The following is a 26,361-nucleotide window of genomic DNA, read 5'->3' as shown; positions in this document are numbered from 1 at the left end:
TGCAAATTACAGCAGATTTTGCGATTCATTAAACATGTATTGCACGTCAGGAGGGCGTGAAAACATAACATTCCGTTTTTCGGTGTTTGCTCGTTACCTCCGAAATCTGGCCTCAACCGAATGTCGTATCCTTTCATCAGTCTGTCCACGGTCTCTTTTACCAGAGGCATATTGCTGGGATCTTTGAGATCCTTGACGCTGAGGAGGAGAGAGAGGAGGAAAAAAAAGGGTGGTGTAATGTGAAATAGCTGGTTAGTATCACACGCCAGGTAACAAGGACGACGCGACATGCAGGATGGATGACAGACGACAGAAAGATTTACCTTTGAGCCCAGACAAAAGTCACAAGTAAGGAAAAAGTCAAAATCCCAAAGTGGTTTTTCCTGATCCTCCCCATCGCAACAGCTTTTGAGGTGGTGTAGGGATGCGAGTGAGGAGAGCGCGCATCCAACTTACTCCAGACAGTGCAGAGGAGCCAATGAGGGGCGCATGCGTGCAGCCTGCCCAAGATCAAAGAGTGGAGACTGATGATGGTGGATGAGCAGTTTCCATTGCAGAGAAAAATATTAAAGGGACATGTGGATGTGCGTAATGAAGAAACAAGCGTTCTCAGTCAGGACAGAATAGAAGCACAGCCGTGTTAATGTTGAGCTTGTTTTACTGTTATTTGTTTATTGTGTGACACATGAATTTGTCTGAATCCTGACAAGGTCAAACAGCTGTGTGGGTGCACTGATCCCACCAACACCTTACGATCAAGCCCCCCGCCCCCCCCCTGTTCCATGTTATGCATCAACCACAGATTGACTATGTACAAAAATATGGTTTCTGACAAATCCTGTGCCACTCACACAAAAATAGCAAACTAATGACAGGAACACAGAGACACAAATAAAGGTGTCATATGCTATCCCCCCCCACTATGTTTCCAGTGGAGCTGCAGCACAAGGAAAAGGCAGGTTTGACAGTGCCACAGCTGCAAAGATGGTGTTTAAAACACAATCCCACAATTAATTTCCTCAGGTTTGAGCACATTTTTGAGGCCATGAGGAGGAGGGATGCAAGTGGCCTCTAAATTGCCTTTGATCTTGTTGTAGGGGTAGCTGCGCTTCTGTAGAGGGCAGGCTTCTGGAAGCATTGGTTCACAGTTGCATCACCAGCAGTTACAGCCATCATAGATTATATCATCCCCTTCTATTTGATGTTTCCTGTTTTGTGTGTGTGATGTCGGTCTTGTTCCAGCGGTGTAAGAAGTTGTGCGTGTACAGTATATGTTTAAAGTGATTGAGGCCCGTGAAGGGCAGCTCTTCAACTACTGATCAGAACACAAGTGGGCAGTGGTCACAGCCTGTGAAATGAATAGATGTGCAGCAGGAGAATAAATGAGTTTCTGATTCATTTCCTCTGTCAGACGAGAGCAGAGTGAATGCAAAGAGCTTGTTCACAGAGAGAGAAAGAGAGAGAGTGAGCAGGGTGATGTGAGAACGGATGGATGGATGGATGGATGGATGCTGAAGGTCTCTCCGGCTGCACGTGCCCTTTTCCAGGTCCTCTCAGTTAAGATCCATGTCTCTGCAAGAGCAGAATGCATCAGAGCACAAAATGTGAGAGGAGCACACAGAAACCTAAGCTTCCACATTCAGAGCTGCAGCTCTATCTGCAGTACATACTGCACAGCACAAACCGCTGCTGTGCTGCTGCCTGTCCTCTCTGTCCTCTCACTGCCTTTTTTTTTCTCCCCCAAACGCACCAAGACAGAGACATGTAAAGGAAACAGATGTGATACAGCTGTTCTCGTTCTCTACATCTTGTCTCTCTCATTATCCTGCAGAAGGTTATAAACAAAACAACCTTAAAAAGATTCTCTGACAGGAACATGAGAAGCATGATGAGCAGATTTGCACTCCCCCAATGTTACGTAACACCTCTCTTTCTCCCTCTCTCTGTCTCTTTGCACAGTATTTCTCGCTCTCTTTCTTGGACATGCAGCTCCGTGTTTAAGTGCCTCACTCATTCCTGCACTTTTCTTTATGCAGTTGATGTTCAAAGTAAGCTCTGGTTTATGTTGCCTGTGAGACTAACTCCCCATGGACACACAGTGCTGTCATTAAAGCAGTTGTAGTTTTAGCAGCCCTCAGGTAAACCTGGTATATAAAAAGGAGAGACTTTGGTGCATGATTTCCTTCTCAAATTAACCGAGCACTCTGCCTCTTTTTTGTATTGTAAATCAGTGATGATGATAATAAAAGCCACAGTGCTGGCGTCAATGCAGTAACAACGCCACCTAACATCATCTCACACACACACACACACACACACACTCTTTTCGCCTACAACTCCCAGGGCTGTTTCAGCATGAGAAATTATTAATGTTTTTACTGGATAAAAGTCTTTGACAAAATTCAGTTTCTAGTTACCACTGAAGCTATCATGAAGAAGAATGACACAGGTTTTTGTTTCTCTGAGATGAGAAATGGGCATAAACATCCTTCATCAGTTTCTGTCAGTCTTTCCCACTTTCTGCTAATTTGTACAAGAACTGTGAAAACTTTGCATTAGTGCCAAAGATGCATTGGGTTAAGACAAATAAATGTAAAAAGTATGTAATAATAAAAACTATTTCTGATATACAAAATAAACATATTTACTTTATCATGCTTCTGACCATTGTAAAATCTTATTAAAAGGTCACAGGTCAAAAACATGAAGACATGTAGACCATTGATTCAAAATTAAATATATGAATCTTTAGATAATATGCACAGAGTCTACGTATTTACCACAGACTGATGATAGCCAATATTTCTCAGGAGAAAATAATGCTTTTTTTGCAGATTGTTTTCAGACACTTGCTGTGGTTATTGCGATGTTGCTTAGGGCAACCGACCACTCAAAGTCCAACTGTGTGGCGTGTCACAGTGGAGCTTTAAGTCACAGAGAATATAAAGCTTCAGACTCATAGCGGATACCCATGATGAATCTGCTTCGTTCATTATTAGTGGGAGATATTCCATGAGATTTTGTTCGAACAGGAAATTAATTAAATGCACCAACGTCTCAGCAGTGCCTTTGGATATACTAGAACTACAGACTGTATATAAAAATGGACATAGTCGTCTGGTTTGAAAAGTAAAGACTTGGAGGTAGCAGTCAGCCACCAGGGGGCAACACTTGATTTATAATGTCAGTAAACCTTTTCCTGGAGGAGTTAATGGTCTCACTTGTTAGTTTCTTCTTCAATAGAACATGATGTCGATTTTGTAAATTATGTTCCCCTAAAGCATGGCATATATATATATATATATATATATATATATATATATATATATATATATATATATATATATATATATGTATATATATATATATATATATCAGATATACACACACATACATACATATATACACACATATATATACACATATATATACATACATATATATGTATATATATATATATATATATATATATATATACATACATATATATGTGTATATATATATATATATATATATATATATATATATATATATATAGCAGGAACTGGTTAATCGCGAATCTCAAGACTTCAAAGCAGGAGTTTATTTTGCAACTGGTAGACTGGATCTATTTTTTTTTTCCAATGACTAAAAGCCAGATAAAAGTACAGGACAGTTGAATGTGGTCAGTGTACCTGGCTTTCTCCATGGTGTCCTTGGCCAGGTAGATGTACCAGTAGATGAAGTTGAAGAGGGCGAAAGTCAGGGGGAAGAGGATGCGGGCGTACTTGTCAATGGGGCTGGTGCCAGCCAGCTGTGGGATTTGAGGGACAGCTGAGCCCTGCTGCATGAAGATGGGCAGTGGCGTAGCCTCTCGTGGTTCACTGCGGCACACTGAGTGGTTTCTCCTCTTCAGGCCTTCCTGAGGACTGCTGTCCGACTGGTGGGGGGAGATATAGAGGAGAAGCAGGATGGGGTAAAATGGGGTTTGTGTGGTGCACAGTGAGAAAGAAATGGTTAGATTAAATTTTAAAGAAAAAAAAGAAAGGGGGGGGGGATTTCTGCCCTGCATGAACATACACTGTATATGCTAAATTTAACATGCTGGACTCATGAATACGAAGTTACAAATAATATTTGTTCCCACTGGAGTTTTCACTCACTGGTACACCAACACTCCTATAGAACGCAGCAGGCAGTTTGCTGGATGCCCATAGGATCTTTGGGAGATTATGCAGGGAGGAGAGCAGGAGTTGCTCTCTTCTCTCACACCGAGGCTATTTTTAAAGCATCTTACCATGAGCCCTACATGTAAGACAGGTCCCAGGAGGATTCTGTGGTGGCTTACTGTATTAGCATAAAGCATACAGTAGGAGATGAGAGTGCTACAACAGCACATATAATTATTTAATGTGTGGTGTGCCCTGAATGGCAAGAATGGTGCCTACTTGGAAATGCATGAAAAAAGGTTTCCTCTCCATGCCATGATTTCTTTTTCTCCGAGTATGAAGCTGGCTGGCTTAGTTTTCATTATCAGCATCACTGCATCAAACTCTGCAACACTGAGGAGACTCTGCCTCGCCATTCTCCATTAGATATGTAAATTAGCTGCGTAAATGCATGTGAGACATTGTGTATTTAAAATGATAGCAGCCGTAGATCAACCAAACTTTGATCAAATGTTAGCCAAGGCTGACATTTCTGAGCTAATTGCTTTATATGTTTACGCTGCTCTGCCACTGAAGCCTAAATTTCCTGGAGGAAACTTTCCAAAGGGATTAATAAAAGGTTCTATCTAATCTAATTTTAATTAAACTGTTGCAAAGATATCCAAAGTTGTTTTTACAGAAAACAGATTGATATTGTTTTTCCTGGTATTCAATGCGTGTAACTTCATGTGCTTCAGAAAAAACTTACTTTCCATAAGTATGTTTGCAGTGGTGTGAAACTGCTTTAAAATAACAATTGTTCTGTTTTCAGAGTCTTAGAATAAGACTTCAATATGTACTTTAGGTGAAGGACTTGCTTTACGGAGGCCGCCATGTGTCTATAGCAGTCCAAAAAGACAAACCAGTCTTTTTGAAACAAAAATGTTGTACACAAATGGATATGGTAGGAAAGGAATGGGTGAGCGGAGGAGTCTGTTACAGTCCTCAGTCTCACCAAACTGGACCTTTAAGACTGCGGCCATTTTATATTTCTCTGTTTAACATAAAAACTTTGGGGTGCAAACTTGACTTTTTCTTGTGATACAAATTGTACATGACATGTGCAAGTGTTCACCATTTTTTTTTGTTATTGATGACAGTGCAGTCGCCAGGGCAGTCTAATATAAATGGGTGGTTTGGGGAAAAGGTTTCAACAACTGCTCATCCAGGAGTGAGCCCACAGAAATACACACTGACTGGATAAAAATCATCTACACAACATATTCCTGGGTTTATGAGACAAAGTTAGCAACTCACTGAAACATTGTCGTCCTCATCACTGCCGGTTGCCAGCACCTCCAGATTGTCTTGTCTGGCTTTTTGTTTGTTCAGACGGTTGGCCTGGAGGGTGGCGAAGTAGTTCACTGCTGCAAACTCAACGAGGGCCGACGCCACAAAGGCAAAACACACAGCGATGAACCAATCCATGGCAGTGGCATAGGCCACTTTGGGAAGCGACTGGCGGGCACTGATGCTCAAGGTGGTCATGGTCAACACTGTGGTGATGCCTGGTGGATGACACACACAGCAACATACTCTGATACATGCCCTGGATATGTTTTAATATCACAGTTAACATTGTTTGGTCAATGCAGGTGCGTACCAGCAACTGTCCGTGCGGGAACAGACTCCTTGTTAATCCAAAAAGAGACTTGTGACAGCACAACAACCATTATGAGGGGGATGTAGGTCTGTATGAGGTAGTAGCCCAGCTTCCTCTGGAGGTGGAAATGGACCACCTGCACAGAGTAGTGACCTGCAAGATAAACAGCATAGAGGGTAGCATAGAACAGATGCCCTTGCCTGCCCTTGAGACAGGAGAGCTGCTGAGAGCAACACAAATCACATAGCTACTGCTGTAAGTGCTGCTGTATGAGACTGGAAGAGCCAGCTGACTGTGAGACAGCATGTGAGAGACAGGAGGAAAGAGGAGAGGAAGGACAAAAATGTGGAGGGAAGGGGGGAAGGGAGGAGGGAGAACCACAGATATTTGGAAATGGGATAAAGTTAAGAGGAGGAAGGAGAAGCCAATGAGGAGGAGGCAGAGGGAGAGCATGCAGTGTCACTATATGTAACACTGCCGTGTTCTGCCTGACATTCAAAAAGCAAAAAACATGCTGCATCATGCATATACAGAGAGAGAGAGTGGAAGAGAGAGAAAGGGGAGAGATAGGGGGAGACTGCTTTTCTGGCTCTCTATGTTTTCTACATGGGTATCATCTGTGTTTTGGAACCTGCCTCATCCTTTCCCTCTCTGCTCCAGGAATATGCTGGGTACACAGCAGGGGAGCGCGCGCACACACACAGGTTTGTGCAGCTATTCTTGGGACCACATTGACTTCCATTCATTTGGATAACCTAAACAAAGCATCATCTCTCACCTTAATTATAACCAGTTAATGCCTAAATATTAAATTAACCACAATTCTAATCTTAAGCCTAAACTTGAACCAATGTCTCAGAAATGAGATTCTGCCTCATTAGGACTGGGTTTTGGTTTCCCTGAGGACTACTGGTCCTGACAAGGTCAGCATTTATTCCAGAAAAGGTCCTAAGAGGTCACACACACACACTACTCCATCCTTCCTCCCCTCTCCTCAGTGCATTCACTGGGCTTAAAACCCTGTAGTTCTTTTTAAGGCACACCACACACACACACACATTAGGCCTTGACCACTTAAGCATCTTAGATGGCTGCTCAAGGAAGTCTCTGCTTTTATATCGACTCCGCTGCAGTGGAAGTGTGGCCACTCCTGCAGAGTTTGAAGACACTTGTTTGACCTCTTTCTGCTTCATCAGCTCATGAGAATACATTTTAATTAAACTTGTGAGTGCGAGGACCACTGTGACGGTGCTATAGCTGAAGGTAAGCGTTACCTGTGTTTGATTTGAATATCTCACTGGACAAGGTCTGTCCCACCAGATCATACTGCAGAAGACTCATGGACTCTTTAGGACACTCGACTGATGCTATTGGTCCCTTCCTCCACGTGAAAATAATTTCACTGCTTGTGTAGGCGTCTGAAAATACAAAGATAATTGGCAAAACATTCACACATGTTGATCACATTTATGAATTTGGTCATTAGAGGATTTTTATCTTTCCTTTTCTTACTGCCAGATACTCACAGCTTCCAAATCTGAGTGGACAGGAGTGGCCATCCATAGGGAAGTCCATCAGCCTCATTGGACATTCTGCACTGATCGTCAGTCTATGAAAAAACACACAAATTAACCTTCTATACAGAAAAGACAGGTTTATAAACAAGGCAACGGCTGTACTGTGTGAGATCACCTCATAGTGTAGAGGACAGTTCCATTTTGCATGATGCGGAAAAGCTTGTTGGGTGTGGTCATGTTATGTGAAATGGACTTCTTGGAGTTTCTGAAAAAAGTATCCGGCGTCCAGATCTTTTCCACCATAAGGTTGTTCAGCCGCAGGATTTCGATGGGGCCCTCGTACTTCAGACGCTCATCAACCCACATTTGGCGGAAAAACATGTCCATGGTGTACTCCTGACACGTAAACATCAGATAATGCTGGGTGCAACCAACAACATGTCTTTTGCACGTTACACTAAATCATTGAAACCACATGTGTACTATGAATCCTGATGCATTTCAAAATATTATCTCCAGCGACCCAACTGTAGGTCCTGACCCAGTGTGTGGAAACACTGCCCTTGAACCATGCTACACTAAAACCCTCCCTTCTACTTCGGCATCATGATCAGCTTCTATGAGACTTGACAAATATACATGTCAACTTGCAGTGGAAGGTGATGAGAAACGATGAGGCAATGATGGATGCCACTCATCCCAGATAATCATTAATCAATCCATTCAGCCATGTCGCCTGCCTGACATGTTGTCATATTGATTTAGAGGCCATCAATAATAGAGTTATAGAGCTAGTCAAACAGATTAAAGCTCATTAGATGGTTTCATGGCAGATTGCCCATAAGGCAGGTATTCAGTGGTGACTGAGGCACCGCCATCTCCCGCAGTCAGCACATATACTGTAGTATCTCACCATCTCAACATCTGAAACGGGTCCAAAGCTGGTGACAAAGATGTCCGTCTTCACCTCTGTGACACCACCTGCAATAGTTAGTCAGTAAATGTACACAATATGGTAAATTTATCTCCAGTGTTAGAGGCAAGGATTTAGGGTTTGAAATTTGAATCACCTCCAGATCCAGGGCGCAATCTGTTGTCATAGCCATCCAGAAGTCGATCTAAAATACGAGTGATGTTTTCTGAGGATATCTTCTCATTTCCATGTACATCACCAAAACTGTAAGCGGGGAAATTAGGGTTTAACCCCTAGACGGTATAACCAGACATTCCTGACCCACACTTAAGTAGAGAGATACGACTTACCTTAACCAGCATAGAAGAGAAACCAAAGATAATGTCACAGCAGCCATCCTGTGTAGCATTTAACACAATCTCAACTCCCCAGATCAACTCATAGTTAATGAAATACTGTGTGAGAGGAGATGTGTCATTACAGTGACTGCTAGGTATGTAAAAGTACACAAGAGGCACTGCGGCAGGAACAGTAATCTAATTAACAGATTAGTAAATCCACTCCATTTTTAGACAAACACTGATTGTATTGCTTTCTGGTGAAACCACATTATAAAAATATAAAGCAAACATAAAACGAAGGCGACACCTGTCTATTTATAGTACTGATAACAATAAAACTAATGTAATTTTATCATTGTGGTTTTTTTTCTTGTAGTTCCATATATCAGACAGCTGGTGGCGGTGCAGCCACTTTGTTGTCGTTTACCACCGGAACTAGAATCCACACCAGGAAAAGAAGACTTTTTAGAGTGAGGGGCAAAACAAATGGCTCACATTGCGATGTGATCTGAACAACTGGGTTTTTTTTCGTCAGAGAACATCTCTCTGAGTTGACATAACTAACCGTCACTGAAAACAGTCATGTTCAGTCGGCCGTGCGTCAACAGTAGTCAAGAGTAACTTCTCTGTTAGCCTGACCGAGTTAGCCGCCGTTAGCAGAGTCTGACAGACTCTGTAGCCACAGGATGTCGGTGCACTTCGAGGAGAGGAGCGGGGTGATCCCCTGCAGGACTCCGTGGGGCTCCTGGTACCAGACCATGGAGGAGGTCTTCATCGAAGTCAATGTGCCACATGGGACGTCAGCCAAAGAAGTCAGGTGTCACCTGGGATCCAGAGACATTGAGCTGCAAGTCAAAGGGCAGGAAATATTCAAGGTAACATCCTGAAGCGATTTCACCTTTTCCTCTAAACGTCTGCGTGAAAGAGGAGAAAAATCCCTTTGGAGCGTATTGTTGTGTTTATATTACACGTCTCAAATATGTTGTTTTCTTATTTGAATATCAGAAAGGTTGCAAATATTATTGCTAAATCTGTTGATCATGTTCGTCCTTAAAGAGTAAGAAAATGTCACTGAAACAATAAAATATTCATATTTAAGATGATGAAATCAAGGTTTCATATTGTAGGGATAAGCAGGTGAAGATTAATTATTGATTAATATCTGATTAATTACTACTCACTCACAAAAGTGAGGCCATTATGCAACATTTACAGATATTGGTATAATATGTGCTTTTTCACTCAAATGCTTTCTGGGACCTTGTGTTTTCAGCTATGTTAACCGTTATGGTCACTTTAAGATTAGTACATTTTCTTTACAAAACTGTCCAACCAGGAAAAACAATGGTATCTAATTCCATTTAATTCCAACTTTCTTAACAGTCCCTATAACAACTTTTTATTTTTAATGTCTTCATTCAGATAAATGGAAAAAGTTGAAATCAATAGCCCATGACAAGGCTGACTTCTAAATAACACATTTATTTATAAACCTTGTCTTTTTTCCTCCTCATTCAGGGGAGATTGTTTGACACAACTATGTCTGATGAGGCTACATGGACACTAGGTAGGTTACATACCTTGTATAGTATTATATATATAATATATATACACATATTTATATGCACATTAGCCAAAAAGCACCTTCTTCTCCATTTTCTGTTTGGTCTGTTTTTGTTCCCCAGAGGACAAGTGTCTCATCCGGATTATTCTGATGAAGACCAACAGAGAGGCAGGGAACTGCTGGTCCTCCCTGCTCGAGGGGGAGTATTGTGCCAATGCCTGGGTCCAGGACCAGATGCAGAGAAAACTCACATTAGAGAGGTTTCAGCGGGAGGTTTGTCTGATACTTTACATTTGGCCACATATACTCTAAGTCAGGGTTTCTCATTTCTGATCCTGGGAACTCACTGCCCTGCATATTTTAGAAATGTTCTCGCTCCAACACACCTGATTCAAATAAATGGGTCGTTATCAGGCTTCAGTAGTGCTTGCTGATGAGCTGACCATTTGAATCAGGTGTGCTGGAGCAGGGAAACAAGGTGAAACCAGTCCTGCACAAACTGGAATACAGATTTTTGGGGAGGTACAACCTCCATTCCAGAATGTGTAATGCGATCAGGTTTAATCTTTCCGGAAAATGTTCCTTTTCACCGCTTCCTGTCTTTTTGATGTTTTAAGCTGCTTCTCGAAAAAATTTGACTTCATCTTATTTTACAGCCTCAATTTGTACAACTAATTATAAAAGTGAATGCTCATATGACTGAGTAGACATAAACCCCATGGCTACACTTGTCTTGTTTTCCAGAATCCTGGATTTGACTTCAGTGGTGCGGAAATCTCCGGGAATTTTCATGGTGGTGGTCCCGACTTTTCCAGTTTACAGAAGTGAACATTGCTGTCGTCAAACACGTCACCTCTATGGAATGGACACTGTTGAAAACATCCAGGAACACTAGGTCCATCACACTCTTGGCAAAGAGAAGCCCAAAGGTTTGCTTTCAGAGGAACAGTTACTGGTTTGTTTACTAGACAGGTGTTTGACTAAGACAGAATTTTATTGGTCATAAGTATTCTTTCTTCTGACTGTCCTGGTTTGCTCAAGACTGACTTATTCCCAAGTGGAAATGTTGGATCCGATTGTGAAAAGCTTTTCAGAGTGATGTCTTTTAATAATGAAACTGATACAGCAATAACTTTTCAATAAAGTTTTATTGAAAGGTACAAGTGCATCGGTTTACCAGATGGTGTTTTTTCATTTAACCACTCTAAACTTAGGACATTGAACTTCTCACAAACAAACCTCTAACTTGAGTAAGGAAAACCGGTAAAGAAATCCACATTTCCATTGCAGTGACCAATTGCTTTGTGTTCTTTGCACAACTGAAATCAATCTATAATTGTGGTGGCTCCTTGTCCACAAATTATGAAGCACTGAAAACAACTCATCTGTAAAACTCTGCCATTTCAGCTCAAATAGTATGGTTAGCCATTTGTGATGAGTTCATCACTAGCCTCACTTCACTGGTGAAAACCAGAGCTCCATCGCTGTATCAACATAAAAAAAAATAAAAATCATCACCTTGGGTAGGAGTGTGCATTCAGGACAGTTAAGCAACCTAGGGTAGGAGTTAAGGATTCTGGGCCCGATTTCTTGGTTCCTTTTATGCTGTTCACAAAATCCTTCTCCCTCCTCTTCCACATGGTGGACTGAGGACCTAGGTGGTTCTATACTTATTAGCTTAAAACCAGCAACCCGTTTCCAGGAAGAACCAAACATCTTGGTACGGATTTAAACAAGAACATACTGTACATTTGTGCTTGAAACTCAATCAGGAAAGTAACACTTTAAATTAATGCAGCATGGCAGCAGATTAACCTCTCTGATAAAGCATTACTTCATGCTGGGGAAGATGAAAATACTGCATTTCTTCTTTGAATGATGACAACTGAACTTCAGGGAAACTCTTAATTTGCTTTTCCTTAAAGAAATTCACCATCACTAATGAAGATCTGTAAGGAAAATTGGGGATATACATTGTGACCTCACTGCAAGCAAGACACTCGCCAACGAAAAAGACAAATTGAGGATAGTTGTTAGATTTCTCTGCATGTAAGGTCACCAGGTGTACCCCCATATTTTACAAGGCTGACTCGGGTATGGTGGGAAGATGAGTGATCTTGTAGTAGCTGGGCTTCAGCTGACGGGCAGTTCTACCCGAGATAATCCAGCGAAGTCTCTGGCCATTTGGTTTGGAGCATTTTGCGGTGGCATAGTCGGCCAGGCATTTCCCAATCAACTCCCGCATACAGACCAGATCCTCACCTTTGATCTGAAATACATAAGAAAGACACACAAAGAAAGTTTAATTGAGGCAACACACAAGACTTTGTCTCAGTGGTAATCTTTTCAATATAACCTAAAATCAACCAAGCCTACACCTAGAAGACTTACTTGACTTAAAAATATTACTTCCAAGATTATGTCTATAAAAATAGTTGGTGCTTACATTCAGCTGCTTCTGCAGACACGTCAGGGCCTCAGATATTTTGTCAGTGTGTTCAGGGTCATGTTGTTCCTGCGCCTCGTAACACAGCAGAGCCATGGCAAGCAGAGATGGCTGCAGACAGAGAGAGAATACAGTCTTACTGACAGAAAGTGGTTTGTCCAAGAAATAATTGCATATCTGATGATGATTTCAAATTTCAAGGTATTAATCATTACTGGACAACCACTGAACACTTGAATTGAATTTTTAAGATATGATGTAATTCAAATAATAGGCTACTGTGAGACATTGGGAACCCAGTTATTTTGGCCTACCTTTATTTTGGAGAAGACAAATGCACAGTGACAAGCTTTCAGCTGAGCCTCCAGTCTCTCAAGACTCAGTATCGTCTTGCTAGAAAAAGGAAAGAAATCTTTGTGTCAAGACTAAAACTTAAAATGACAATGCAGTTTTAACTTGAATATAACACCATGAAACAACATGATTTAGAATTGATGAAATAAATGTTTTGTTTTGTTTTTTTAAAAAATCACATTACATTTAACAAATCCTCATGATTTCAAGTAGTACTGTATTTGAGTATCCTTACCTCTCGGCATCCAGTTGCTCCTGGATGTGGCCATGAAAGAGGCGGAGAAAGCGAAGTGCTGTGGGGGCCTTCACCTTCCAGTAGAGCTTCTCCATGATGATCCTCTCCATCCTCATCATGTCAGATACTGTAAAGCGGCTCTGGCTAATGCGGATCAGATCGTTGGCCAGAGGCACGTTCTTTTCCTCTTCTGAGGACTTCACAGCAATGTAGAAGCAGCACAGGCCCACACAGGACAGGTGCTTAGGTTGAATCTGCCAAGGACAGAGGAAACAATAAGATTATTCAACACATTTTTAAAGAAATATCACTTTAAACTATTCAACAGGATAAAAACAATATATATATATATATATACACACATACACACACTAGCACTGCTGTGGACAAACCTTCATTACAGAGAGAAATCTATCCAGCAAGCTAATAGCCAGAGAGAAGGTATCCGAGCTGAATCCAAAGAACCTGGTCAGAGAGAGCAGGTCCTTCACCTCCAGCTCCCTGAGTCTGGTGGTCATCCTGAGGCCATTGTCCTGGGCACCCTCGATGAGCCTCAAACCGCTCAGCTTTGGTTGGTATCTGCCCTCCAGATCTGTTAGGGCCTTCAACTGAACTGCAAAGGGCTGAGCTCCAGGTCCTGTGACTGTGTCAATCATCTATGCCAACACAAAAATACAGCTGAGTATCACAGAGTCATTTTCATCAAATATGTCAGCACTGAGTGTAAATATCATTGTTTATTATTCATATGCGTAACGTGGTAATCAATGATATAGATATCTCATTGTACCCACTTGATAAAAATTAAAAACCAAAACACATGGCGACAGTCGATACGATGGCTAAAAACACAGGAACAAGTGTCCATCAGTATCACGTTGAATCATGTTAATACGAAATGTCCATGTAAATGGATCATATTTACACCATATCTAGTCTTTATCTAATACATATCAAAAAATGCTACTGGGCTGCTGCTAGGCTGCTCACTAGGTCAAACAAACACACTCAGCATGAGTGTGTTTGGTTGCACTACATGATTCAGTTTAAAATTCTGACAATCACCTTTAGAGCATTGCATGACCAGGCCTCTGCATATTTGGCAGACTTATTTCACACCCTCATAGGCCTCACAGCCAGAACCTTCTCTGGGTCCCACATAGCCAATCTTAAAACCTGTAGTGACCGAGCTTTTGAGTCTGTTGCCCCAAAATGTCTTACTCATCCATCTCAGGTTTGCCATCTCTGCAGACTGTTATAAAAGGCAGTTGAACACCAACTTGCTTAAACGGGTATTTGGTTCACCTACATACAATTTCTTTGTCTTCAGTTATTGTTTTTATTGGACTTTGCTATGTTTTATGTGTGCTCTTTGTATTATCTAGATATCCTGCCACTATAAAGCACCTTGAGACTTATTTAAAGCTCCTTTATACCAAAATGCTAAAACTAAACAGGAATTTCACAGCTTTAGGATTGACCAGGTTTATCTCACTGTATTCCATATTATTTTAATTGTTAAATTGGTTTGAGTGTCTTTCCTTCAAATAAATGCTCTCAATTTTTTCCAGTTTCTTCATAGTGAAGAAACAAACCAATGAGTATCTTTGGTTTGTGGACAAATCAAGGCATCCGAGGACAGATCCAAATTGTTTGATATGTTTTGGGGACCAGTCAACTAATCGATTAGTAGTTGTAATTATCTATCTAGATATGGATAAGTGATATGTATTGCCTAATATAGCGGAGAGGTACACTACTTCCAAATTTGTAGTCAAGTCTTTCACAACAGCTGTCATTGAACCGGAATCAACTGGAGCAGACAGGCGGTGGTAACACATACACACAACAGGGACACATCAAACACAAAGTTCCTCGCGGGCTGCAAAACTACTTAATCACTTTTCAGTCATATTTCAGTTAATAAAAGTTTTAAATTGATTGATCGAAACAGTCCTGATGGTACAAGGTTAAGGATTCATGACAAGAGGAGCAGGCCGTGCGTGAGTCAGGGCGAGATCTGCGTCATGTCGGGACATGTCCCTGCCGCACACACCAATGGAGAACAAACACACGCAGGACAACAACAAATCCTAGTGAGATAACACAACTTTAACAGTGACACAAACCCTTAAGACGCAAAGTTGTTAGACCGTGTCAATCTAACGGTATACTTAAGGGAGGTGAAAAGAAAATGGCTGATAAATTTGACGTTAAGGGCATTATCAACAACGGCTAACCGCTAGCTATCATTTGAAGGAGTTGAAAACGTTTCATTAAAGCTCAAGACGGCGAAACAAAAACACAACACATCTATAAAATGGCACTGTTAATTGGACGTGTGGTTAGTGAAGGATTTTGTCAAGAACGAGTAGATAACTTACCTTGTATGAAGTTACGTTGAGGTTTATAGTATGCTATAAACAAAAAAATCAGTAGTGGGGAAGAGGCTGAAACGCGCTGTGAAGACGCGAGTTAAAAAAGGTTTAAAACACACAAAAAATGTAGGTATGAACTTTGAAAAAAGAAAGTTTTAAGCATAGGTTTATATCTGCCTATGCACACCCCCTACCCTTGGCGTAAGGCGATGGGGAAAAGGACAGTATACGAATTGACGCTGCCCTAAACCGTGCCCAACGTCCAAATATAGTTAGCGCTCATTGGTCAGATGGCGGATGACGTCACACGTTTCAAGTGTTGATTGGTTGCACTTCCAATCATTTAAAATGAAGCCCCGCCTTCTACAGACTGGTGGACTAATCCAGGTGACGGGGCGGGACATGTTAAACTCCACTTTCTCTGTCCAAAGAAGCATTTACAGATTATAGTTGACACAACATGTTAACATTCATAATTATTGATTAATTTACTCTCTCCAGAGTTCAAATTCTACATATATTTGTAAGTTCTTCTATAGCTGTAAAAATGTAGCAAGCAGAGTCACAAAACTGCCTACTCTTTTAAACTGGCAGGTCTGTGGAACAATCTGGAAAGTTCTGGTGTACATTGGACCTTCAATTTGTGCTGTTATGAAGACAACATGACACATTTCAGTAAAGTAACTCTTTATTACTCAAGGATATACAAATATTTAAGTGGGCCAACTCACACCCACAATACAGATTATTGACATTAATAGCTTTAATCCTGAATGTATCTATATCAAAGCTATGTCATATAGTTTAAAACTGAGAAAAACACAATTAGGTCTTTTGGACAACATGGAAACTGGTATGTAGATCACAGGGAAGTTTATGACTAAAGACATTTGAACTATGATTGATTTAAAGTGCTTGTAAATCATAATATAATGTACTATCTGTTCAACCTCTAACAGCAAACATTAAAATATACTGTATACTTCACAGTGTAACCTGCCATCAGTCAGAATCTGCAAGCATCACAACATGGCCGATGAAAGAGGGTTGTACATTTTTGGCAATGACAAGCTTTTAATTCTTGCAGGAATGAAGGTTATGAGCCATGCAAAGACCATGCTACAGAGCACTGCTTAAAAGCTTTGAGGAGAAGATTTAGTAGATGATGAAGACTGCAGACCCACTCACTTCCAACGATGGTTAGTGCAGTTCTATAAAATTGTTATATCACTTTTCGTAAAAATAATACACTGGATTGTTAGTCTGTGATCTTTTGCTGTGGTAGAAAATCTTCTAATTCAAATTCCTTCCTGAGGTTAAGGAGCACGCAGATGGAAGACTAAAGAAGCTATGAGAAGGAAAGAAAAGACATGTCATTTATTTCAACAAGAAACAAGGACAAACATTTTAATAAGCATTTTGTTATTTTGTTTGTTGCTTCACTTGAATGAAAAGGATAGTGCTTTTATTAAAATAAATCTAACTTTTATTAAATGAAAGAGATCAGAAAATGGGTACAAAGCAGGTGAGAAAATTAGATGATTTGAATCATATTAATAAAATATTTGATGGAACGTCCCAGAGTTAAAATAAAAAATGGGTTTAGCATCAGCTTTATTTACTTCTAAGAAATACTTTTATGTGACTGAAGACAACATATTAGTTCATTTTCAGACTCACTATAAATATATATTTTTTTCTTTATAACTATGTATTAAATAACATTTGCAACTAACCAATTAAAAAGAACTGCCAATATTCTATGTACAGTATTATACGTTCTACATTAAAACAAACCCCACTGCACTGTCTCCGATTATTATTAGTGATGAAAGAACATGAAAGAACACAAGCTATGTCTTGTGAAAACAGTCCAGAGGTTTTGTTATTATGCATTTAGCAGAGTCAGCATTAGGAACAATATTAAATACACTCTGCAAAGCTACCTTTTTGATCCATAAGAACACAGTGGCTTATTGCCATCCCGTTATTCTGATTCACATAATGTTCATAGTCCCTGTGTCAATGAGTCCACATGTACAGTGTCAGTAAGTTTTAACAGTCTGTTTTTTCCCATGCTGATGGTGGACACATTCCTGGTTTTCCTGGACGTTTGATCCATAAATCATCAACTGAAAGGGGAAAGGAAAAATAACAAAAATATGGAACGAACAAAAACATGCAGGTTTTGAAGTATGGTAGAAATCAAATGAACAAATGGAACAAAAATAGCAACAATGTTGAGGTTGAAACTTCTTTAAAGTATCAACTTTCCATTTCTAATTCAGGTTATGACCAATTCAGATGTTTAAAAAAAACAAAAAAACAAAAAAAAACATAGATCAATCTTTCTTTAAGGTCATATCTACAACACATATACTGTAACATTGACAATGTGTCCAGAACATGACTAAGCAACCGTAACTATAATTGATTGATATTCATGCAAAGTGTTGGATATGGATAAAACCTGTGTGGAGGTTTTGGCCATGCATAATTGATCCTGGCATATAGTGTCTCAACCTGCAGAAAAGATTATGATTTTATGCGGGGCGTCTGAGTATCATCTGTGTTGCACATGTCGTGAGTATTGGTGAGACAGACGTCCCCCTGCCTGAGACACAGTCTGGCAGGTAAGCCTGCAGAGACATAAGCGCCAGGCTGTATCATGCAGGCCGTGACTCTTCCTACTGTGTCTGGGCACACAAGCCGTGTTTCCACTGAGTGGAATGGTTTGGTTTGGTATAGCACGTTATGTATTTTGTGTGTGTTTCCATTAGGAATAGTACCAAAGTAACCAGCCCCTACCATTCCATTCTTTGGCACCCTTCCCTTGGGGTACAATCTAGGTGTCCATGTTTTTTGCATTTTATTATGAAAAAATAGGTTCAATGTCTACTTGTTTAAGTTTAATCAAGCTAACGCCGTAGTCTGACTAAGACAGGAAATCAGACAACCTGGGGAGGAAATTCTGGTGTATGCGCAGAACACCAAGTCCGACTCCAGCCCGACTAAGCGTATAGATGCAGGAGTAATCAGAATATGAACCGCATTATCCAGATATGTTAAGACTCACTCGTTTTTAGTTGGACTACAGTGTCTACATGACATTAAGAAAACCAAATTATTGTCTTTGTAACATGCATATAAACACACTGAGTGAATCTGTGTTGGAATGGCTGCAGTGAAAAGGGCCAAGGATGTATTTAAGACCATCTCAGCAGCGATGCAAATCAAACAAAAAGAGAAAAGCAGGCTTACTTCTTCTTGTCCTTATCCTTCTTGAATGGCTGCTGTGAGCAGCCTTGCAGCGCCTGTCCCATCAGTGTCTCAGCTGCAACCTTTCTTCTATTGAAGGAATTCATCTCCTCTTCAAGCTCTCGTCTCTTCTCCTCCAGATTCTTCTTTTCATCCTGGTGCAGCCGCTTGAGTTGCTCAAACCTCTCATGAAGCTGAATGATGGTGATGATGATGATGATGATGATGGTGGTGGAAGGGGGCACACAGTTGCAGCATGAACCAGTTGCAGCATCATTTCAGTGATTATTTCATGATGTCAGTCCTCACCTCTTTTTCCTTTTCTTTCAGCTCGGCTTCCGTCTCCTTCACTTTGTTGACAAACAACTGCCTCATTTCTTCCTCCTTGCGCTGGAGCTCCACAATGAACTCCTTCCTCTTGGCTTCGTACGTTTCCTGAAGGCTGAAGCACAGGAAAGAAGCAACACTCGGCTCAGTTTAAATCACTGTATTCACTGGATTAATGCATCAAAAAAACACATATGACCCAATTACATCAAAAAGAAAGTAGTAATTAGCACTGTATATAGAACATGGTAAAACAGGGGTGTCAAACTCATTTTTGTTCAGGGGCCACATACAGCACAATTTGATCTCAAGGGGGCCGGACCAGTAAAAATAGTAAAATAATAGCATAATAACCTATGAACAACAAGAACCCCTTTGTTTTTTCTCCTTTGTTTTACATTTACTGAAGGATAATTTTACAAAACATGAACCTCTCACATGAACTTGAGAAATATAAGTGCAATTTCAACAATATCATGCCTAAATGTACTATTTACACAGCACACTGGATCTATAAAAGGCACAAACATTTAGTCACGGGTATCTGGAGCATTTGACATTACATTTAAATTAGTGTGAAATTTTAACAAATTCATCCTGTGGGCCGATTGGACCCTGTGGCGGGCCGGTTCTGGCCCCCCGGGCCTTGTGTTTGACACCCCTGTGGTAAAAGATCTGTCCTAACACTTGATCAAAGACACAGATAAATAATGATTAATTGTATCACAAAAATGAAATACACCTAAAATTACCAATAATAACAATAATAATAATACCTTTACCATCAAGCTGATTTGTATTTGCAATTCACTCTAAATTACACAAATGCTACACATATTTCTGCATACGTATAAACATTTGTTTTGGATGGATCTGGATGACACATCTGTGATACATGTTGTTTCACTAACTTTGTCCTATACAGGAACCAAATGATATCAACATGGACTTCAATCAGCACAGTTTAAACATCATGACTATTTTTTTAAAGATTGTCCTGATGAATTTTAACACTAATTTACCTGAACGACTGGCTGTCCGGATCTGTGTCCTTGAAGCCCATCTCCTCCAGCTTGCAGCGACGGTAAAGTTCGTAGTGGCGAGCGTGCGTTTGATCGCGGAGATCCTCCATGTTCACACGCAGAAGCATCTCTCTCAGCTTCACAAAATCACAGTGGTTTTCATTCTCCACTAAATAAACACAAAGCATGATTATTTAACCTTCTGCATTTATTAAAAATGAGCTTAGAGGCAACAGGGAATCGAGACATTGTGTGGATATCTGGCCTGAAAAGAGAATGGATAGTTGGGCAGCAGGTTTGTGAGTAATTAGCTCTGCTGCCTGGACTCACCCTGTACTGATCCCCACGGGTACAGTCGTGCTTTCACCATCTTATTTCCTACTTTAACATCGTCTGCACTTCCGACTACAGCAAAGGGAAGATGCGCCTGGAACGTGGTGTGATAATATTGTTACAACATGGTTAAAATAACACCATTGTTATATGCACTACTGTTCATAAAATGGTCTCACTTTGTTGTCTTTAAATATGAACACACTTCCTGCATCATGCCACCATTTAATGACTGGAGTTAATCAGATTGAGTTGTGTTTCACATCTTTGTATCCACTAGTGTAACGGCTACAAATGTATTATTATTATTTCCTATTACTTTAATATGTAAAAAAAAACAATACATGTGGGGCATTGAATCAAGAGCCAATAAAAAAGAACTCATATGAAACAACAGGGGAAGGATTAGTTAGCACAGTAGTGGGGAAGTGTAAACTTAGCTGATTATTACAACAACAATCAGAAACTCACTTTCACTCTCACACTTATGGTCAGTTTAGAGTGTCCAATTTACCTATTCCTCATGCATGCTTTTGGACTAGGAGGGAACCAGAGAACCCAGAGAAAACCCACGCACACACAAGGAGATAAACGGGAACTAAACAAGGAAATATCTTATGTATATGTGTCTGTGTGTTATGGCTGAACTTTGAACTTTTCTGACAGATATTGTAACTTTTGGGTCAATCTTCAGTTCAATATTCACTGTGTAATAGATATAAAAACATGACGGAGCATCATCACGACACCACGGAAATATTTTCCACTCTATATTCTAATGCATGTGGTGGATGAGAACTTGAACGGTTTCAAACATACAGAACAAATGATAATGTAATAATAATAATAATAATAATAATAATAATAATAATAATAATAATAACAACAATAAAAAGCAGTAAATAAATGAGATGGATGAGAACTTGAACGGTTTCAAACATACAAAACAAATGATAATGTAATAATAATAATAATAACAATAAAAAGGAGTAAATAAATGAGATGGATGAGAACTTGAACGGTTTCAATCATACAGAACAAATAATAATATAATAATAATGATAATAATAATAATAACAATAAAAAGGAATAAATAAATAACATCCTTTAAGATTTGCTTGGTTTCAAACTGCAAAAAATATCCTACCGCGTTTCTACGACTTACATTCATGGAGGAGTTGATCTCTGCGACAGCTTCATCCTCTGTGGGGAACTGATAGATCTGAACACCGTTGCTGACCAGCTCACTCATGATCTTGATCTTTAATTTGTCCAGCTCACTCTTGGAGACTGTGTCTGCCTTTGCAATGACAGGGATGATGTTCACCTACAAGGAAAAAACAGAAAACGAGAGACCGACTGAAGGAATAAGCGACGTCATCTCTCTGCCCTTACACTGTGCTGGACTCCGTCATCACCTTGCTGTCCAGTTTCTTCATTGTGACGAGATCCAGGGATTTCAGGGAGTGACCAGTGGGAGCGATGAAATACAGGCAGATGTGGATTCTTGTGTCATGGTAGTTTAAGAGGTAACGCTTTATTTTTAGCTCCTCCTCGAGATACCTTTCAAACTGGGCATCAACGTAGTCCAGAATGGGCTTATAGCTGCACAGAAAAAATTTAGCACATGTATTAAAAGTCAAGCATCGTTATATTTCTTCCTTACATGAAAAGGTTTTCTAGTTAGTTCAAAGACATCTTTGTGTCCCGGTTACAAACTCAATTCTTGCAGCCAAGAATCCAGGCCGTTTATACTCCCTGCTGTTGGAGCACTCAAATGTCTATTGAGACTGCATTGGTTCTACCAGTCAGTCCTTTATTCTCTTTCTTCCACACATATTCACTTGCCAGCAACTGGCCTCATACACTTCCTAATTCCATATTGTATAAGAGTGTTACGAGTGTTCCATAGCTGGTGCAAAATCCTACAGTTGACACTGAATTATTAAAGATCAGTATGAAAAGTGTAGTGGAAATATATGCAACATTTTACTATGAAACCATACTCAGCAAACTGATTAAAATAATACACACAGAAGAACTTGCACCTGCTTTCTTTGTTGATCTGGTCTCCAAATCCAACAGTGTGGACAACGGTCAGCTTGAGTTTGACGTTGCTTTCCTGCAGATCATACATTTGAGGAAGAAGCTGGACCACACTCTCAAAATGGCCGGCTTCTTCATTTTCAAATGTTGTATTGAAGAGGGTGTTCATCAGCGTTGACTTGCCAATCCCCGTCTCGCCTATAGGAAAAAAAAAATGATACAAGAATGAGTATGTAATTAATTCACGCACTCATCATCAAACTCCATTATCCCAAGGCAGAGGACACACTGTCAGAAAAACAGATCAAGTGCATACCAGGTAAGTGTCAAAATGCTGAATAAAACCCAGCTGAATGTAACAATGCACAACATTCCAAATGAATAAAAGATAGATAAATGCCAAATTCATAAGAATAAAATGATTAAATGTCAAGTTTATTTTCAAAGGGTGCCAAATGTGGAGATCTCCTCTGCAAATATGTTTATAAAGTGCAACCAGCAGAGATCACAGGTACAAACTGAGGCGACTGATCACTTAGACACTCTCCACGTTTGTACTCTGAGCACACTATGTTTACAGCAACAACTTAAAACTGTGAACCTCTCCTGCAGTAAACATACCTACACAGAGGATGTTGAAGCAAAAGCCTGCAGCAACTGATTTGCTGACCAGCTGATCCGGAAGACTGTCAAAGCCCACATGACCTCCGAGCTCCAGGTTCCGTTTGTCTTCATTCTAAGAAACGAAGCACAACAAAGAGTACATTACAGTTAATGTGTGCATTCATTTTTCATGACTTTACCTCAGACCAGAAGGATCCAAGGACACAGCAACAACAAAATAAAAATAACACCTAAGTGTGACTTCTGCTTCATCTCATCCCCACATTCTGCTCTCAAGCTTAAAAGCATTCTTTGTAAATGAAGTCATGTCTTCTTCTCAACACAAGTGAATCATCTGACCTGAAATGAAACGCTGTTTGGACGTCACACACTTCATTTGACTGGTAAAGGTACATAAATCTCAAAAGAGAAGAATGTTAACGTCCACTTAAATTGTGCTCGAGTTTAAAAAACAACAACACATGATGTATCTTTGGTATCTTTTACACTGACAGTAATGGGCTGCAGTATTGACTCACTGCTTAAACTAACATATCTTCAGTTAGTTTAAAAAAAATATATTGATTGTTTTCTTTTCATTTTATCTAAATGACAGCAGCCATCCAAATTACTTCTTTTGCTTAAGCAAGCTAATTTATTTTATGTACAATGTTTACAAATAAAGATCCTTACATTTGAAAAACAAATAGGCCATAATAATGTGGTTTATCATTCATGCATGATTAGAACAATACATAATAAAAAAAATATAAATAATGAAAATAATGCCAAACGTTACTCATAAGCACAATCATACAGGCTACTACACATATTACACACTGTTCCTTCTTTACTTTCAACCTAAATATGACTTCGGACTTTCAACTTAAGTGTAACCATTTAATTCTAAACTCACGGTACTCGCCTTATATTTAAAATAGGTAGTGCATCATTTTTAAAGTGAATTCTACTGCTAAAAAAAAAAACTTGTATGATGGGATGCATGCTTCTTCCCCTGACCAAGTCAAACAGATTGACTATTTAAAGTGGTATTATAGATGTCTGGAAAATAAATGTGCATACACTGACAAATTAATTGATTGTGTTTTGCCCTGGCTGTAAAAACTAGGACATCCATTCAAAATGTACTCTGGGACACTGGCATCTTGTCAAAAGCTCAACATGAGGACCGGGATGCATTTGATACGATCATGGCCATCTCTCCCCCCTCTCTCTCTCACAATCACAATCACAATCACACACACACACACACACACACACAAAGAGCCCTTTATGTAGATGTTATTTCAGAGGGTGGGAGGATATCCAAGCTACTGGCTGCCCTGGTACCCATAACCCTCCTCACACAGGAGGCACACACACACAAACACAGTGGCCCATCCTGTACAATGTACCCTGTAAACAGCAGACAAGCTATGGCGAATAACACGTTGACAGAAATGACACATTTGGTGAATTACAACTGCTGCCGTTTATCCTGATCAAATTCAGGATGATTGATTAAGGATTATGCTTTATTTGATAATATAATAGTTGGGTATTCTTTATTCTAAACATAAACAGAGGGCTCCTGTCTTTAAGATACCTTCATTTGGGTTGTATTAGTAAGATTTCAAGAACATTTGGTCCAAACTATTGTTCATTTTTAGAAAAATATGCTACTAAGGATACATATTTTTAGAGGAAAATAAGTACCTTTAACAATATTGTAAGTCAATCAACATGAGGCCCTGGAATGACTGGGAAATACACAGGTTTCCCATGTGACACTAAGACATTTTACATATTTCACTCAGTATTATCCAGATAATGGAAATTCACCATGATCATCTTATTGTTTTTGTTTGTTTTCATGCATGATAATATCATATTATGGTCCAAGTCCTGGAGGAGACTGCTGCTTTTGTTTATCCTCTTAACTCTGTGTGTGTGTGTGTGTGTGTGCGCGCGTGGTTATTACCCCAGCACACCTGTGGTCAGAGCTGATCACATTTCAGTAAAACAGTCCACAGCAGCGCGGACGCTCGCGTGCGCTTTGTCCCATGCGTGTCACTCAGTTTCATCAGAACGTTTGCACGATGCATCAACCACAGCTGAACCACCGCTGTCATGTCGAGTCATTAAACGTAACAAAGCTTCCTCATCCTCATCCTCATCCACATCATCTCTCCTCCGCAGCGACTCTGCTGCATTCTCCTCACGTCTTACCTCATCACCTTGCGCTCACTCACACCTGACATCGACATCCACACATGCAGCTGTGCTTTAATTCCCTTTTCCATCACAGTGACACTGACCCACTGCTCACACACACACACAGTCAGGCATCATACTCACTGCGTCAGTGGCCGCCATCATCAGAGGAGGAGGCTGTGTGCAGGAATTCTGTCTTCTTGCAGATTTGCTGCTCTCCACATCACACTCACACATGATCTTTTCAATATGGCCACTCGGAGGCAACACCCCCTCGGTGCCGGAGGGCGACACTGCAACAGCCTCCACAGTGTTTGTATCTCAGCATGCTGCGAGCCAGAGGTCACTGTAAGCTTTTATTCACACAGACATGCAGGGGTTTGCAGCTGTTAATGAAGTATAAGGTAGAATGAAATTAATTCACAAAACTATAAGCAAATTATCATATTTGTATATATCATTTATGGGACATACCTCTTTTTGTGCACAATACCACAAACTGGAGTATCTACCGATATTAGTCTGATACAGACATTATTAGAGCATTTATGAATGTATGAATCTGTGTAACAAATATTGTTCCCACAAAAAGTCCAAACATGACTAGGCTAAAATGCTTTGCTGATTTTGACTTACATTTTTACAGTCTTTACAGAAATATGGGTTTTTTTGGATTGTATCAGATTTTACATTTTTATGTGTTTGATATCCAATCAAGTGATTTTGACCAGTATCAGACCGATACTGATTCCCATCCCTACTGCAAGTCAAAACTTTGGACACACCCTCTCATTAAACGCTTTTTGAAGACATCAAAACCATAAAAGAATAAATAAGGATTTGTGTAGTAAACAAAAATGCCAGAATATGTTTTATTATAAATCACAATATGTTTTATATTTTAGATTCTTCAGAGTTAATTGTCATTTAAAAATCACCATGGGCAAAATATATAATCTCATGATCTCATAATCTCGTGATTACCATTTTGACCAACACTGAGAAGCCATATGTTGTGTT

The 26,361-nt window shown here is 39.9% G+C and overlaps 5 protein-coding genes across 8 annotated transcripts in view; 1 reads left to right on the top strand and 4 right to left on the bottom strand.

Moving 5' to 3' along the window:
* The window catches only part of gabrb2a (gamma-aminobutyric acid type A receptor subunit beta2a), a 30,154-nt gene extending 29,556 nt beyond the window's left edge, over positions 1 to 598 (bottom strand). Inside the window, exons 1-2 of one of the 2 annotated variants that reach the window (XM_044048517.1) lie at positions 324 to 598; positions 98 to 198 (exon numbers count right to left, since the gene is read on the bottom strand). In XM_044048517.1, the coding sequence (XP_043904452.1) occupies positions 98 to 198; positions 324 to 397 (175 nt within the window). In that variant the 5' untranslated portion in view covers positions 398 to 598. The remainder of the gene's footprint in view (positions 1 to 97; positions 199 to 323) is intronic. The other variant, XM_044048516.1, reaches the window with a different exon arrangement.
* A 42-nt stretch (positions 599 to 640) lies between these two features.
* On the bottom strand, positions 641 to 8,723 carry gabra6a (gamma-aminobutyric acid type A receptor subunit alpha6a). The gene is made up of 10 exons (XM_044048518.1): positions 8,571 to 8,723; positions 8,378 to 8,484; positions 8,221 to 8,288; positions 7,483 to 7,703; positions 7,317 to 7,399; positions 7,065 to 7,208; positions 5,791 to 5,943; positions 5,445 to 5,695; positions 3,675 to 3,919; positions 641 to 1,572 (listed from the first exon to the last, which is right to left on the bottom strand). Exons 1-10 carry the CDS (start codon positions 8,627 to 8,629, stop codon positions 1,554 to 1,556), a joined length of 1,350 nt encoding a protein of 449 aa, XP_043904453.1. The 5' UTR covers positions 8,630 to 8,723; the 3' UTR covers positions 641 to 1,553.
* A 267-nt stretch (positions 8,724 to 8,990) lies between these two features.
* On the top strand, positions 8,991 to 11,291 carry nudcd2 (NudC domain containing 2). The gene is made up of 4 exons (XM_044048520.1): positions 8,991 to 9,436; positions 10,080 to 10,128; positions 10,247 to 10,398; positions 10,870 to 11,291. Exons 1-4 carry the CDS (start codon positions 9,248 to 9,250, stop codon positions 10,951 to 10,953), a joined length of 474 nt encoding a protein of 157 aa, XP_043904455.1. The 5' UTR covers positions 8,991 to 9,247; the 3' UTR covers positions 10,954 to 11,291.
* ccng1 (cyclin G1) lies at positions 11,255 to 15,765 on the bottom strand. Its single transcript, XM_044048519.1, has 6 exons — positions 15,545 to 15,765; positions 13,553 to 13,816; positions 13,161 to 13,414; positions 12,886 to 12,964; positions 12,572 to 12,682; positions 11,255 to 12,394 (listed from the first exon to the last, which is right to left on the bottom strand). Exons 2-6 carry the CDS (start codon positions 13,814 to 13,816, stop codon positions 12,203 to 12,205), a joined length of 900 nt encoding a protein of 299 aa, XP_043904454.1. The 5' UTR covers positions 15,545 to 15,765; the 3' UTR covers positions 11,255 to 12,202.
* Positions 15,766 to 16,208: 443 nt separating this feature from the next.
* On the bottom strand, positions 16,209 to 25,611 carry LOC122784264 (septin-8-A-like). 3 transcript variants are annotated; one of them, XM_044049448.1, is made up of 10 exons: positions 25,486 to 25,609; positions 23,146 to 23,260; positions 22,527 to 22,722; positions 21,897 to 22,083; positions 21,644 to 21,805; positions 20,476 to 20,572; positions 20,146 to 20,314; positions 19,106 to 19,238; positions 18,800 to 18,990; positions 16,209 to 16,886 (listed from the first exon to the last, which is right to left on the bottom strand). In XM_044049448.1, exons 1-10 carry the CDS (start codon positions 25,576 to 25,578, stop codon positions 16,832 to 16,834), a joined length of 1,398 nt encoding a protein of 465 aa, XP_043905383.1. In that variant the 5' UTR covers positions 25,579 to 25,609; the 3' UTR covers positions 16,209 to 16,831. The 3 variants fall into 3 exon arrangements, with proteins under 3 accessions (XP_043905383.1, XP_043905387.1, XP_043905386.1); XM_044049451.1 differs by lacking the exon at positions 16,209 to 16,886 and adding an exon at positions 16,927 to 17,670 and having other exon boundaries at positions 25,486 to 25,611; XM_044049452.1 differs by lacking the exon at positions 25,486 to 25,609 and having other exon boundaries at positions 23,150 to 23,207.
* Positions 25,612 to 26,361: the final 750 nt, after the last annotated feature.

This window comes from Solea senegalensis, linkage group LG17 (assembly GCF_019176455.1).
Source record: "Solea senegalensis isolate Sse05_10M linkage group LG17, IFAPA_SoseM_1, whole genome shotgun sequence".
Classification (NCBI taxonomy): Eukaryota; Metazoa; Chordata; class Actinopteri; order Pleuronectiformes; family Soleidae; genus Solea; species Solea senegalensis.
Note: the sequence above shows the minus strand (reverse complement) of the source record. Positions and strands in the feature narration are given on the sequence as shown.

Excerpts from the sequence above, each read along its gene's own strand:
- gabra6a (XM_044048518.1), bottom strand. The coding sequence starts at position 8,629 with ATGCTACACAGGATGGCTGCTGTGACATTATCTTTGGTTTCTCTTCTA. Across the intron at positions 8,289-8,377 it reads ATTGCGCCCTGGATCTGGAG|GTGGTGTCACAGAGGTGAAG; the intron begins GTGATTCAAATT and ends TAACTATTGCAG. Across the intron at positions 7,400-7,482 it reads ACTGTCCTCTACACTATGAG|ACTGACGATCAGTGCAGAAT; the intron begins GTGATCTCACAC and ends GTTTTTTCATAG.
- nudcd2 (XM_044048520.1), top strand. The coding sequence starts at position 9,248 with ATGTCGGTGCACTTCGAGGAGAGGAGCGGGGTGATCCCCTGCAGGACT. Across the intron at positions 9,437-10,079 it reads AAGGGCAGGAAATATTCAAG|GGGAGATTGTTTGACACAAC; the intron begins GTAACATCCTGA and ends CTCCTCATTCAG. Across the intron at positions 10,399-10,869 it reads TAGAGAGGTTTCAGCGGGAG|AATCCTGGATTTGACTTCAG; the intron begins GTTTGTCTGATA and ends CTTGTTTTCCAG.
- ccng1 (XM_044048519.1), bottom strand. The coding sequence starts at position 13,816 with ATGATTGACACAGTCACAGGACCTGGAGCTCAGCCCTTTGCAGTTCAG. Across the intron at positions 13,415-13,552 it reads GATTTCTCTCTGTAATGAAG|ATTCAACCTAAGCACCTGTC; the intron begins GTTTGTCCACAG and ends TGTCCTTGGCAG. Across the intron at positions 12,683-12,885 it reads TTGTCTTCTCCAAAATAAAG|CCATCTCTGCTTGCCATGGC; the intron begins GTAGGCCAAAAT and ends CTCTGTCTGCAG.
- LOC122784264 (XM_044049448.1), bottom strand. The coding sequence starts at position 25,578 with ATGTGTGAGTGTGATGTGGAGAGCAGCAAATCTGCAAGAAGACAGAAT. Across the intron at positions 23,261-25,485 it reads TGATGGCGGCCACTGACGCA|AATGAAGACAAACGGAACCT; the intron begins GTGAGTATGATG and ends TTCGTTTCTTAG. Across the intron at positions 21,806-21,896 it reads TGAAGAAACTGGACAGCAAG|GTGAACATCATCCCTGTCAT; the intron begins GTGATGACGGAG and ends TTTTCCTTGTAG.